The sequence below is a fragment of the Eptatretus burgeri genome, chromosome 5 (assembly GCF_056783735.1).
Source record: "Eptatretus burgeri isolate ZD-2024b chromosome 5, Ebu_testis_v1, whole genome shotgun sequence".
Classification (NCBI taxonomy): Eukaryota; Metazoa; Chordata; class Myxini; order Myxiniformes; family Myxinidae; genus Eptatretus; species Eptatretus burgeri.
Genome location: NC_140965.1, coordinates 81295202 through 81310735, shown reverse-complemented (window position 1 = coordinate 81310735; position 15534 = coordinate 81295202). Strand labels below are relative to the sequence as shown.

Genomic DNA, 15534 nt, shown 5'->3' with positions numbered 1-15534 from the left:
TTGTATGAACAGTATTCCAATACAGTTACAAAAGTGCCTGTATTCCAATACAGCTGCGAAATAATAAAAACTGGCCACAAGTGGAAATCAATGACCTACAAATCAATACAAGAAAACTCACTATCGACAAAAATCAATGCATCTCGAGAATTTACCTGTCGAGACGAGGTGGTAGCAGCCTGATGGAGCTCAACCAAGAGCAGAGAATGACAACTGTAGGACTGGCTGAATACGTGAAAAGTTCAAAAGACTACCGAATCCAATTTGTATACAAACACAACGACAGCAAGAAAGAAAATGTAACCCTTGCAAAAAAAAATTTTCAAAGACAGGTGCAAAAAGATGTCATGCATGAAATTTAAATAGCAACAAATACAGCCCCAATGATTGCAAAAAAATACAAAAGAAAAATAAAAGGTGAAATATCAACAGATATGCACCAACTAGGAGAACGATAAAAGAGCAGGGAGACTAAAAAAAAAAAAAGGTTGAACACATTGAGCACAAAGAAGGCTCATTGGAATGTCCAAGAAGAGATCAGTTCAACTGGGATGGAGACCAATTCATAATAAACGCCCAAGACCAAGGACACTATATCAATGGCTTTAATAAAATGGTGAGACAAAGTCACATATAGTCGGTTCTGCAAGGCAGAAACAGAAAGCATTAGCCACCTCCTTTCGGGATGTAAAAACCTCATGTCAGAACTGTTGTACACACAAAGGCTCAACAACGCATATCGAGTAATCCACTGGCACATCTGTAAAAAAGATTAAATCTCCCAGTTTCAGAGACTGATGGAAACATGAACTAAAAGCGATTATTGAAAACAAGGAAGTAATGCTCACGTACGACCTGGAGATCCCATCGAGTGTGTACATAGAAAAAAAAAACCATTGCAATCAAATATAGTACACTTAGGTACAAAAAAAGAAAGGACAACATTGCTAAATGAGGTATCAGTACCCAGCAATTTTGGCCTAAACAATGCAGAAATCAAGAAAATGATCAAATACCAGGATCTCAAAAACGAAGTGAAAAGATTTTGGAAGTTGAAGAGCACTGAAATTGCACCAGTGATTGGAGCAAAGGGAATGATGAAGAACCTTAAAGAGATCTTAAAAACCATTCTTGGGACTATTACTACAAAATAACAACAGTTGGAAGCTGTCCATGGCTCAGTGACGATCCTGAAAAGAGCACTTGGAGTAAAACTTTGAGAACAAGAAAAATTCACAGCTTGGTCCATGAATCGTGATCCCCCTTACCAAAATGGATGTGGGAGACCTGGGAGGACTCCATTCCACCTTGGGAAACCCACATTTGGAGATAAAACAAACACACACACACACACACACACACACACACACACACACACACACACACACACACACACACACACACACACACACACACACACACACACACACACACACACACCTGATTAAATTCCCTGTGGGAGGATTAAAGTAATATGAAAAACTGATAGAATAGCTCATTATAGCTGACATCAAATCTGTCTTTTTCTCCAAAAGGTCTGATATTAGACCATCACTTCTAATTCGGACAAGGGACCCTGGAGATGATTGGATGATTCCAAAGGGAACACCAATTTTCTCAGAACTTCTATGTTATTTGGAAATTAATGAAATAATGGTGACCAATGTGTGAAAGGCTAGTTCTTTAATATATCCCTATGTAGGATTATGACATACTGGAAGTAGACAATGAACAAATTCACACAGGATATAGATTGCATCTGTGACCGCAACACGTAAGAGTTTTAAAAAGCTTTGCAATGTTGATAAAAACAGTGATTTAGCATGGCTGGCCATCAGAAAGCTCAGCTGTTAAAGGCAAAGTCTGTGAATGTGCACAACAAAACAGCAATGGAGTCCCACATTTCATATTACCAATGTGGCTGCTTCTCTTTTTGTGTCTGGTAGGTACGCAGAACCCTTTTTGATGGTACGAGAGTGTTACCCAAACCTGGTCTTCGGCGAGCTTTTGTAGATTTAGGAAAAACACTATTATGAGGAGATCCAAAAATACCAGACCCTGAACCCACTGGCTTCCTGAGGTTTGCACCCGATGTTGGTTGCCCATCCGACGTACTTTGTAAATCACCAGCATCCGTACCAGTCCCTCTGGGTTTCTTAGAAGGAACTTCGGTGGAGTCTTTCCTCGAACCAAACTTCTGATCATCCATCAGGCTGGCTCCAGAGTCTTGACCTCTCAGGGAACCATCATCCGTGTTACTCGTACATATGGAGAACTGTGGTAGTGGAGTGAATGGGAAAGCAGAAGATACGCAAGGACAAATTGGCTTACCTCATAAATTGTTTTAACCAGTCTGATAAGAACCAAAACTAAAAGTTACTTTGTACTCATAGAAAAGCTGATGTTTCATGGAAAGCAAGGAGAAGCTGGAGTTTCAAGTGTTAACCCTTCATTAAAGAAAAACATATAAAAGTTGCCCTGCCAGTTTGTAGCTGAATCTACGAACTATCAAAGGTCACCCCTGGTCATGGAGAGGCCAAACAAGGAGGAAATGGAATGACGAATAAGAACCTTATGGAAATCTTAAAAAAAACCATTCTTGGGAATATTACTACAAACTAACTACATTTGGAAGCTGGCCGGGGCTCAGTGACGATCCTGAAAAGAGCCCTCGGAGCAAAACTTTGAGAACAAGAAAAATTCACAGCTTGGTCCATGAATCATGGTTTCCCTTACCAAAATGGAGGTGGATACTTGGAGCAAGTCATTCTGCCAAATGGGAGAATGACAAAAAGAGCAGGAATCTTTTTAAAAAGCTCGACAGAACAGGGATCGACAAGGCTGGCTCTTTGGAATGGCGAAGAAGAGGTCAAATTAATTGGGATGGAGAACGAGTCATCATCAATGCCCAAGACCAAGGACACTACATCATTGCCTTTAAGAAAATGGTGGGATTGAGCAAAATGCAGGTTTTGTGGGGTAGAAACAAAGGACCAGTTTCGGATCTAAAAAAAGAAACATGTCAGAATAGCAGTACACAGAAAAACATGACAGCGTCTGTAGAGCAATCCACTGGCACTTTTGTAAGGGCGGAGGGGCTCCTTGTGAGCCAACGGCCATCCATATCTAGTGCCCACTGTGTCTGCGGACGTCCTCCTGCAGTTGGGTTACTTCTTATTAGGAGGTTGGTGGCAGGATTTGCATTCTGGCCACTGTAAAACCCTTAATTCCGCAAAACATTCCAGAAGCATAAAAAAACATCTGAAAACCCATTCTGTGGGAGTACCTCCTGTGCAGCTTCCCTTCACAGGGCAGCTCACCGGATGACGGGATTGGGGCAAAGCCTTCGGGACCCCTAATCTTTGATGACAGGAGGGAAACCACGGGGTAACATTCCCGGGTCAGATTGCGGGAGAGTGTGCCGGAGTGGTGCTGAGGTGTCGTCCACCAGACGGGGGTCTTCTTGGGTTAACCTGAGGCGGCCCCTTCGGGTGGGTGCCTGGAATGTCCTATCCCGAAGAGAGGATGATCACCTGTCTCTGTTGTCATCTGAGCTCAAGCGTTTCGACATCGGTATTGCAGCACTCACTGATGTTCGGAGACCGAATTGTGGTGAGATCATGGCAGGTGGATACACCTAATATTGCTCTGATCGCTCTGATGGATACCATGCCCAAGGAGTTGCTGAAGCTGTGTCCAATAAGCTGACTCCAATGATAATTGAGGCAACACCGGTCAACAAGCGTATTATGAGACAAAGGCTTTGTCACTCCTTGGGTGTCATTGCCATGATCTCTGGATGTGCTCCGACTGAGGCAAGTGATCTCACCATGAAGGACGCATTCCATGCCACGCTCGAGACTGTGGTTGATCAGTGCCTGAGGCGAAATACTCTTCTCGTCTTGGGGGATTTCAATGCATCGACTGGAACTGATATGGATGGTTATGAGACGTGTGTTGGTCACCATGGGTCTGGAACTGCGAACCAGAATAGCACTAAGATCCTTGACTTTGCAAGAAACCATGGAATTAGGGTGCCTGGTTCACGGTTTCAGCACCCACTAGCTCATTGCTGGACTTGGTATTCCGACACTGGCGGTGTGGCAAAGGAGATTGATCGTGTGCTCGTTGATGGTCGCTGGAGGATGATCCAGAACTGCAGGGTCTACCGGAGTGCTCAGTTCCTCAATACTGACCACAGGCTTGTTGTAGCAACTCTTAAGTTGCACCTTAAATCCAGGAGAATGGTACCATCCCAGCCAAGGCTGGATGTTGGCAAGCTCAAGGATGAGGGGGTAGCTGAGGAGATTGCGCACAGGCTGAGTGGAGATTTGGGGGTCTGGGTGCTTTGGGGAATCCTGAAGAGTTGTGGAGTGCCTTCAAGCCCACTGTCCTTGATGTTGCAGGTGGATGTCTTGGAACTCACCGGAGGGCGAAGAAGAATTTTGTCTCTCAAGGGACACTGGATACCATTGCCCAGAGTCGCAGGGCCAGGCTGTTGAGGAGCTGAGGTGTAAAACTGCACATGCACCAAGGGTGGACAAGGAGGCCTATGTGCAAGGAATCTGTGAGGGGGTAGAGCATCATCGATGGCCAAGTGATTCTCATCCTGCTTATAGGGGAATTCGCGCATTGCGTACGTCCAAGCCCATCCCTCAGTGTACTGCAGTGAGAGCAGAGGGTGGTGGGCTCTTGACAGAGGAGTCCGAAGTGAAGGCCCGCTGGGCCGGTTACTTTGAGCGGTTGTGCCAGGCTGATCCACCAGCTGTAGAGTTGGACATCAGGGGTATTGTTGTGGTGCCAGGTCTCAGTGGCGAGCACGACCGCTAGGGGAGCAGTAGAGTCGGCTCCACCGAAAACCCGGAATTTAGGTCGTACCTTTCAAATAAATCCGAAAGGTCACGGGTCCCTTATCGGACCGAAGATCGACAATAGGTCGACCACGTGGGATAGGGTCAATTGCCAATTCCAATATACCTAAATACCCACGTCGTCCAAACTACCGGGGAAATTCACTCTCGGCGGGATCTGCGCGATCCGGGCCGTTACCGAGCCGGATCCGAGTCGTACCCCGAGCAGAGAGTACCAGAATCCTGCCGGGCCGATTGCATGATTACGGCAAGAATGACCTTCCTAATCCCCAATACGCACCGTGGCAAACCAATGGGAGAAAGGACAAGGACGAGCTGGTACATTCAACAAAAGGGGAATTTATTTACAACAATAATTGGGGAACGAGAGGAGCACGTAAGGGCAGAGTTATCTGACTATAGCAAGGCAAATAATGTACAAGGAACACAGGCACTTAACAGTTTCGACTCATCAGACGGGGCCTACAGACACAGACACAGACACAGACACAGACACAGACACACACACCCAGAAATAGACCCTGTCGGATCTTTATTGAAGGCTTTCAGCTCGAGGAAAGGTGAGCTGGAGACCAGAGCTAGCTTGGACCTGTCCGCCTCGTGCGGTCTTCGACGTTCTGGCTCGACGGCACTCGAACCCGCAACAACGATGCCACTCCAAGCACCAGGGACGGACGGACGCCAACTAGTACGAGGGCGGACAAGGCAGCGAGCACCAGCAAGCGAGGTGATCCGAGACGGTCCGGCAGGCAAACCCTCACTGCCCCCAGTCGGATCGCGCCGATCAATTATATTCACTCCCCGTCCAGGGGGGAGGGGACTCCCTCTCGTGATTGTCCCCCCTTACTGGATGGTTTTGGTGCGCGCTCCGCTCGTTGCCCCTGTGATTGGCCAAAAGGGGTGCCAAGTCTGCTGATTAGACTGGGGGGGGGGGGGCGAGGAGGGCGTCACGGCGGACCGCCCCTCAAACAGGAAGATGTGTAATATTGTCCTGCATTGACTCCCATTGGCCGAACGATGGCAAACTCGCTCACATCTCTCTGATTGGTCGAGAGAGATGCCAAGTCCTTCAATGAACTAAACCCACCGCGAGTGTTATGGCGTCAGGATGGAGCGAGGCGAAGGTGTTGATGTTGTTGTAGTTGAAAATGTAAAAGAAAACCCCGACTATCAAAATAACTCCGCAGCGCACGAACATTTAATCATCCATTAGACACAGGGGATGGATTCGAACGATATACATATACTTAACGAAATAACTGAGCTACGGGGACCTATCTATTGTGTGCTCATGGCTGCCAGATTCGTAACAGTATTACTATACCTATTGCTCACCCTTGAATCAACTGTGGTCCACCTTCGTTTGTGGAAACACAGGTTGCGGTGAAGCGGTTGAAATGTGGTAAAGCTCCAGTGATCTGTGGCATCCATGCTGAACTTCTCAAGACTGGTGGAAATGCTGCACTCATGTTGTTGCATGCAGTTTTGTGCTCTGCCTGGAACACATGCATCATCCCAACTGACTAGAAGAGGGGCCTTGTTGTCCCTCTCCGGAAATCGCCAAGGGTGATCACCAAGACTGCAACAACTACCGAGGGGTGACGCTGCTCTCAGTGCCAGGCAAGGTCTTTGCTCGGATAATTCTCGATAGGGTTCGCCACCATCTGCTTGAGCACCAGCGTCCAAAGCAGTCAGGCTTTACACCAAAGAGGTCAACGATTGACCACATCCTTGCTCTTCGGGTCCTCACCGAACGCAGACGAGAGTTTCGGAAGGGGCTGCTTGCAGCCTATGTTGATCTCTGTAAAGCGTTTGATTCAGTGAATCGGGATGCCCTATGAAGGATTCTTGGTCTTCGTGGGGTGCCACCAAAACTGATCAATCTGATGTCTGAACTATTCTCTGGTACTAGTGTGCTGTGAGATGTAGTGATACCATCTCTGACTTATTTCCAGTTGTTACTGGAGTTCATCAGGGGTGTGTGCTGGCCCCCACACTTTTCAGCACTTGTACGGACTGCATTCTGGAGAGGATGTCGGAGAGATCATGCTGCAGTGCATCATTTGGGAATGGCAAGATCTCTGACCTTGATTTCGCAGATGATGCAGTCATCTTTGTGGAGGCTCTAAATATCCTTTGGGGGGGGGGCCTTGATGTGCTGAATGAGGAGTCGGAGCCAATGGCATGACGGGTTTCCTCGGTCAAAACTAAGATCCAGGCTTTCAATGACATCTTGGATGCTGCTACCCTGTCTGTACCTGTTTGTGATGAGGATGTTGAGGTCACAGAGAGATTCATTTACATTGGCTGTGATATTCATGTCTGCCTTCTGTGAGCCAGAGGTCAACAGACGTCTGGGTCCGGCCTGGGGAGTCATGGATTCACTGGATCATGGGGTGTGGCGCTGTCAGTACCTGTGCGGGAGAACGAAAGTCTGAGTCTTCAGGTCCTTGGTGCGTCCAGTCTTGCTCTACGGATGAGACTTTGACTATGACCAGGGATCTGAGACAGAGACCTAATTATTTTGGTACCAGATCTCTTTGGAGAATCCTTTGTCTATCGCTGGTCGGACTTTGTGTCCGAGTGGTTGCTGAGAGAGACTCAAATGAGATTTGTTCCCTGCATAGTCCGTGGGCGTCAGCTGCGGCTGTATGGACATGCGCTCCGTTTTCCTGACGCTGATCCTGCTCACCAGATTCTCTCAGTGAGGGAGTCTTGTGAGTGGAGGAGGCCAATGAGCCGACCACCTGCCTCGTAGTTGCAGGTTGATCAGCATCTCAAGGAGATGGGGATGGGCCAAGCATCTGCATGGGGAATGGCCAGACGGAGGTTCCTGGAGTTCCGGCGGAAAGTGGACGCAGCGACGCACTGCTCTGGCACATGCTCCCATATAGTCCATGGGCCCAGGCCAGAAATTCCACTTGTCGGTACCATCTAAGGAAACCAATCCTAGTTATGATTTTTGAATTGGTGTATATATATATATATATATATATATATATATATATATATATATATATATATATATATATATATATATATATATATATCATATTTTGATGTTATGACCATTGCAGACTGGCAGCATATTGGTAGTTATCATCTCTGGAATGTACCCACCCTCCGCATAATGAAAGCGAAAAGGCAAACAAATCTGGATATCATGAGCTGTTATTGAATGATATTACCTTCATGGGATGTGTCAATAGTCCATTGTGTGATTTTCCCCCATAACATCAATATCTCAGAATGGTAAAAATGCAAAATACATACACCAAGCTGCTCTTCTGGAACGGTTATCACATATTGAAATAATCATATATCCCTACTAATAACTTAGTAGCCCTAAAGTTTGGTTTCCCAGATGGTACCGATATATGCCTGGGCCCATGGACTAATACGTGAACTGACCTGACCTGACTTTTGCAAACATTTCAACATCCCAGTCCCAATCCTTGAAAATGAACACATAATGCTCACATATGACAAGAGTGATTCCATCAAGCATGGACATTGCAAACAAAGCATTGCATCTGGACATGATGCTCAAACACAAAAAGGAAAAGTCAGCATTGTTGATTGAGGTTTAAGTTCCCAATGACTTTGGAGTAAATACTACAGAAATCAGGAAAATGAGGTCGAGGATTTGACAATTGAACTAAGCTGAAATTATACCAGTGATAGTGGGAGCTACAGGAATGATAAAGAAAACCCTCACTGAATATTTAAAAATCATTCTGGGGAATATCACTCCAAACAAGCTTCAAGTGGAGGCTGTCAGAGGTTCAGTGAAGATTTTGAAAAGAGCCCTTGGAATGAGGCCATGAGAACGAAACTTCACAGTTTGCTTCATGAATAATGATCCTTTACTGAAAAAGATGTAAATTTTGAGTTCTGGGAAAACTTCCTCCCACCTCCTGAAACTCAAAAGGAGATAACAAATGGGAGGAAACTATTATGTCAATGGGGTCAGAATTCCTGTGTGGTCACAGTTTTTGTGTTGCCTTCAAGAATTTATATTTAATTGCTAAAATTGCCTCCAATATTGTAGCTGATGCCACTCTCTAATCCAAATGCGAGCCCAATTATAACCATAGCTACAAATTAACAGGATATCATATATGATTCAGGAAACGAGCTTTAAACTAGCAAGGTAACACATTATCATGATTCCATTACAGTGGAAGTAATAATGCAAACACCCAACCGAAAATCTCACTGTGTACCTCCAAATCACTGTCATGTGCGAAGCGGCATGCCGTACCACGCCAACAGCGCCCATTGCGTTGGTAGGCCACACACCGCCCCGGATAGTTCTGGCACTCTCCCGTGGCCAAGCGAGGTACATGCAAGCAAAGGGCTGCAAGCTTTGAGTCTCGCTCTGCTTGGAACGGATTTGAAAACACTCCACATCTTGCCCCCACACAGCTCGGTTCGGCAGAAAGACAAGGAGGGGGGAGACGTGCCTGCGTAGCTGCTTGTGAATGACTTGGTAATTCATTTAAACTCTGCTCATTTGGTCCCTGTTCGTTTGACTGTCTGGAATTGTTCAATTGCCATTCTTGTGCTTTTGATTGGCTCTTTTGAAGTTGTTGCTGCTTTGGTTCTGCTCGTTTGTGTGATGGAGGCAACGAGTAACCAACTTCCAAATGCAACTCGATCCTAAAAGATTGAAATCTCATAAAGTTAATGCAATCCACCGATACTTGCAAGACAAAAGCATATATACTGCACAATTTGAACCCGAACCACCAGGATTCCGGTTCAAGATTATACGAGTAAAAATTGCAGACTGGTATGGTCTGATGGGAAGAAAAAAAACAAAACAAAAACTTTCACACAAGCGATTTTGTCACTACAATATTTCCAATGTGACCCAATCTAACAGGGTTTTCAATAAATATGGTGGTGATTCAAATTTGACAGACTTTTGTTTATAAAAGACAGAGTAATATGTGTACATTAATGTTTGAATGTCTTGTTTTGATGTTATCAGTTCCAAGAAACTTAAGCATTCCCTGCTTTCATGCCTGTGGTGAATCATGATCTGGTAGAAATAAATATAATTGTGCAAATGACTTCTGGGGCTTAAAGATGCTTAAAGGTCCCCTGACATGCAAAACCTTCTGGTTATTTATATATTAACTTGACCTTCCTAGTGAAGAAATCACCCATGTTTTTTTTAAAATCAAAAATGGGATAATTAGAGCAATATTTCGATCATTTCTGGTGCCTTTCACAACTTGCTATGCCCACCCCTAAAAAAAGTTGGCTTAAGCGAATCGCAGCGTGACGTCACATACAGAAACTCGCACAGAGTGGATTGACTCGAGATCTCTAGAATCCAGATTCTAGACTAGTCCGATAAATCTGACATGCTGTAGCTTTCTTTTATTATTCTCTTTTCGTCTGTCTCTCTGTCAGCCTGTGGCTGCTGGTTGCATCATTGGTTGGGACGCGGCTATGCCGCTGATGCAGTGTCCCCCTTACCAGTACACTGGTGCTCATTTTGCTGACCTCGGAAGGATGACAGGCTGAGTCAATCTCCTGGTGTATTTTAATTCAGCGGCCAACGAGGCTTGAACTCAGGACCCTAGAAGCCCAAGCCGCCACCCTAACCACTAAGCCAACACCAGGCTTATTGTTTTCTACTGGTGCAACATGACAAGTAGGAATAAAATAAATAAAAATGCAACAGAACGTCAGATTTATCGGACGACTCGAGACAATTGTGTCACAAGGTGTGTTCTGCACACAAGTTTTCATCATATCCGAACAGTGAGATTGCTTCGTGTTATGCGCGGAGAGATACGGCCGATGACATGGGCTGGCCTTGCTTGTGATTAATTCACCACGGAGAAACATATCCGCTAAGCTGTACTGGTCACGTCACCTCACGAAAATATTTCTGATATCGAGCAGTATGCAAGTCGAATTTTCATTATTGAATTACGAATAGGATTTAGTCTAACCAGTTGTTATTGCCAAGTTTTCCTTCGATGTCCTCCTGATCGTCATGAACGCCGGGAATTTCATCGCCATTTTCCTCTGCTTGCCCTGCTTCGGACTCGAACTGGTAAGGCCGTATTTCATTTCCAGCTGCCTGAACTTCACCTCCCGCGACTTCGTTATCCGACAATTCTCCATGTGATTCAGACCAAAATCCTTCATTTCTCTCACACTCACTGTCGTTACCAGACAAATGAAAGTCCATGTCATCCATTATTCAAAACCAAATGTTCAATTTTTTTTAAAGCAGAAATGAACGAAGCGATTGAGTCGAGCAATCAAATGTGGAAACACACAGAAAGCCAATAGAATCACGTAGACCACCAACCCGAGTGATTTATGTGCAGCCTTTGTAATCCTGTAGTTGACATCATGTGGGTTACACCCCTTTCAGGAGAATTTTTAGGGGTGTTCCCAAAGAGGTTTGTTTTTTTTAATTTTACAGAATGAGTATTGTGAAAAAAATATTGTCAGATCTGAAATCACGATGAAAAACTCCTATAGGACATATATAAATGAAATTTCAGTACCTTTGCGCGTCAGGGGACCTTTAAATAAAACGCAGTCATTTCCTTAAAGTGAATGTTTAGCATACGCTAAAGTAATTAAATTGATATTCGATACATGTCACTTATGCAATAGTTAGATGACATTTCCCTTTCCCAGTGTCCGTTTTGAAAATTATCTACATGTTTGACCCTATTTATTAATGTGCCACCCTTTTGAATATTCCCGAATTGTTTCTTATTTTTAAGTGTTTGCTAGGCCTTGAGGCACTATCCGGGTGGGAAAATACGAGGCTCGGACAGCTCAAGACCTGCCTGGAAACGTGTGGCCTGCCTGCCTGGGGATGGCAGTACAATTTTGCCGGATTTACTTACCCACTCTGTCTCCTTAAATTCCTTCACTCTCATGTGGTATAGATGTGGGCCCTAAGGCATTAAAAAATTATATAAGGATCTGCCATTCATTCGTTGGCTTTGTGGGCATGTATGTCAGGTCGTCGGTAAAGGAATAAGCATGCTTGTTGTATCATTTATTTCTGTATCGCCTTCTTTTGTTTCCCTCCTGTGCCATTGTTCATGATTAAATACACTTGGTCTTGGGTGAATTTTGACTGTCACGGTGACATCATTTGATGGTTTGTAAAGACTAAGGGGACCATTGGTTGCGGTGCACAACACATCGAAGATCGCGTCATTAGACTTAGGTTTCACGCCTAATTAGATCGGTCAAGGGATGCCTATTGGCGTAGCACTTGGATGGCTCAGCGGTCTCACGGGCACGGTATCCAGAGCAGAAAGGCCATAATCCAGCCCGGGACCGCAGACTCACCTGACTGCTCTGGTTGCATTAATGCGACCTGCTGAATTTGAAATGGGAAACCGGTGGCTGCAACAACATTATGACAAAGAGAGTAGAGGGGAGGGGTGGGGGACAGAGAAGGATATACTGCATATCCTGTGTCCAAGTGTATATATATATATATATATATATATATATATATATATATATATATATATATATATATATATATATATATATATATATATATATATATATATATATATATATATATATATACACATATAGTTACAATTTTGGGGGTAGATGAAGACATCTAATAAGGAATATAGTATTGTGTAGAGTGGCTTGGTCTGTGGACGTGTAGGAGGCATCTCAATGTAACTAAGAAGGGAACCTGTGAGCATGTGTCACCACACGAGGGGATGGTGTCGTATTAATTAGCGAGGATTTAAGAATAAGCTTCCCCAGGATGTAATCACCCCTCTGTGAGTTTTCCCTATGTTATTATATTTCAAGTTTGGCACTAAAGGTGGGGAACACGTCCCTAAAACCACTACAAGCGGACAGAAAGCCCCACCTTCAAAGGGTGACAACAGGAGAAGTCAAACCCCGAGGGATGCTTGATGGGCGTAACATCAAAAGCTAGCCAAGCTGATAGAGGCCCCCCCTTCCCGAGTTTCATGCAAGCAGGCCATGCACCAGAGGTGGAGGATCGTTAGGCATTATGCCTGAAGAGGAAGAGGGCGTGGGGGGGGGGGGGACATTATACTGAATAGGACGAAAGATCGGCAGAGCGCATGCACGAGGTCAGTGTGAGGAACGCACGAGGCAGAGTTGATTTCAGAAGAGAGTCAGAGGCATGAGTTCAGGACTTGTGCATTTTTGGAGAGCTGTGATCAGAGCGGAGGCACGAGGCGCATTGTATGGAGAGACGAGAGCGGAGGGTGAGCGCATGCTCGACGAGAGAGGAGGATGGCACGATCCTTGTATTCGCATCAAGGTGATTTTGCCTGCATGGTGAAGCACGATGCTGACCTTTGGCTCTTGGTTGGGTCGGTGAGGACGATCGGCGCATGAAGCTATGACACTGGTCTCTGTGCCTTGATGTGGAGTGCCGCTCGCGGATTGCCAGGCATGCGTTTTTTTCTGCGACGATGCGCCCATTTTGTTGTGTGCATCTGCACGTGCGAATGAATTGAAGCGTCTCAATTCCAATTTCCACAAAGACCAACTCTGGTCCAAGCTAAGTACAAGCATACTCAAAATGAGGGGTTGTCTTTTTATTTTGTTTTCCCCTTTGTCTGGATTTGAGTCTGTGTGAGGAGGCGCCTCGACTGTAGGATTTATTTCTTCCCATTATTATCATCACCCTTTTGAGTTATTGTAAATATTTGTTATTTCCATTAAATGTATTCCTCTTAAGAAGCTGGAGCCGTGTATTTGTAGTGGGGTTCGAGTATGAACCCCCCTTGTACCGTCCTGGTGCAGCGCACCTGTGCTGTGCTCCTCCGCATCTCTGCCATTGCGCCCTCCCCCCTTCCCGCATACACATTAATCTCCGAGTCTTGGCTGTAGGCCTTCAAGGGAGAAGCTTGGCCATCCATCCAGGTATGGGGCTTAAACCCACTGGACACGACAATATATATTACTAGCAGGGATACCCGTGCTCCGCACAGGAATTCCGTGGATGACGGCGGGTCTGAAGGAGTATATGTCACAGTTAATTGTACAGGCAGCCACACATACACTGACTGACACACACACACACACACACACACACACACACACACACACACACACACACACACACACACACACACACACACACACACACACACACACACACACACTTTTAATAGTGTGGATACAATATTCACAACACAGAAATCAAACCCGATCGTGTTTATACACCGCACAGCATTTAATAGCGAACGTAGTGAGCTTCATACGTGCACGAGAGAATAGTAAACAACAACAACAACAACAACACAATACCCTCGCAATTTGGAATCCGTGTCGTCGGCTATGACCCTTTTGCTTCCGGTTTTTGTCATGGGGAATGATGCATACCGGGAGATAAAGGCATCGCCGGAGACATGAAAGACCCAAATATCAGACATGGTGTATATTTCCTCCACTGATTTTAATAAAGATATCTCCCACATCATCAAAAAATAATTTTTAATCGTGATTTACATTATTTGATCGCTGATCCGGAATCCAGGCCGAAGTGACGTAAAAACGTTATACAGCAACAATAAAAATGATTTTTATAACCATTGTTATAACAATAATGAACAAAGAAAATGTTAATAAAATATGACTGACAGATGATTATTATATCATTATAGGGTATAATATACATACGGTCATTTTTGCAAGTGTGTCGAATGCATGTCATAATTCGGAAACCGGGAAGTCGGAAGTCATTGTCTTAAATTGACTGTAGCATTATTTTTTTCATTCTATTGCAAATGGCGTTTGCCCCATGTCAATCGGCTGAACTTGAAAAATTAACATTACGCAATCAGGTGATGACGTCATAATTCGGAAACCGGAAGTCGGAAGTACAATTCTTTTACATCGGGACAGTCCCGGGTACATGTTCTGTCAGCATGTGAAGATTGGTGAGGATCAGTCCAGTACTTTTCGCGTGCATCGGTCACAGAGAAACAGACACACAGACAGACACACTTTCAACTATATATATACATATATATATATATATATATATATATATATATATATATATATATATATATATATATATATATATATATATATATATATATATATATATATATATATATATATATATATATATATATATATATACAAATTTGAAAGTGTGTCTGTCTGTGTGTGTGTTTCTTTATTAAAATCAGTAGAGGAAAAATGCACCATGTCTGATATTTGGGTCTTTCATGTCTCCGACGATGCCTTTATCTCCAGGGACGCATCATTTCCCCATGACAAAAACCGGAAGCAAAAGGGTCATAGCCGACGACACGGATTCCAAATTGCCAGGGTATTGTGTTGTTGTTGTTGTTGTTGTTGTTGTTTACTATTCTCTCGTGCACGTATGAAGCTCACTACGTTCGCTATTAAATGCTGTGCGGTGTATAAACACGATCGGGTTTGATTTCTATGTTGCGAATATTAAACGCTGTGCGGTGTATAAACACGATCGGGTTTGATTTCTGTGTTGTGAATATTGTATCCACACTATTAAAAGTGCGCGTGTGTGTGTGTGTGTGTGTGTGTGTGTGTGTGTGTGTGTGTGTGTGTGTGTGTGTGTGTGTGTGTGTGTGTGTGTGTGTGTGTGTGTGTGTCAGCCTGTACAATT

General features: G+C 44.5%; 1 protein-coding gene across 1 annotated transcript; it reads right to left on the bottom strand.

Annotated features, from left to right (window-relative positions):
• Positions 1–589: 589 nt before the first annotated feature.
• Positions 590–12316, bottom strand: LOC147026820 (uncharacterized). The gene is made up of 2 exons (XM_085882626.1): positions 9098–12316; positions 590–2275 (listed from the first exon to the last, which is right to left on the bottom strand). Exons 1-2 carry the CDS (start codon positions 9551–9553, stop codon positions 1910–1912), a joined length of 822 nt encoding a protein of 273 aa, XP_085738752.1. The 5' UTR covers positions 9554–12316; the 3' UTR covers positions 590–1909.
• Positions 12317–15534: the final 3218 nt, after the last annotated feature.

What these genes read in the sequence shown, in the direction of transcription:
- LOC147026820 (XM_085882626.1), bottom strand. Translation starts at nt 9,553, where the DNA reads ATGAGATTTCAATCTTTTAGGATCGAGTTGCATTTGGAAGTTGGTTAC. An exon ending in CACATGACAGTGATTTGGAG is followed by an intron (nt 2,276 to 9,097) that starts GTACACAGTGAG and finishes CCACTACCACAG; the next exon opens with TTCTCCATATGTACGAGTAA.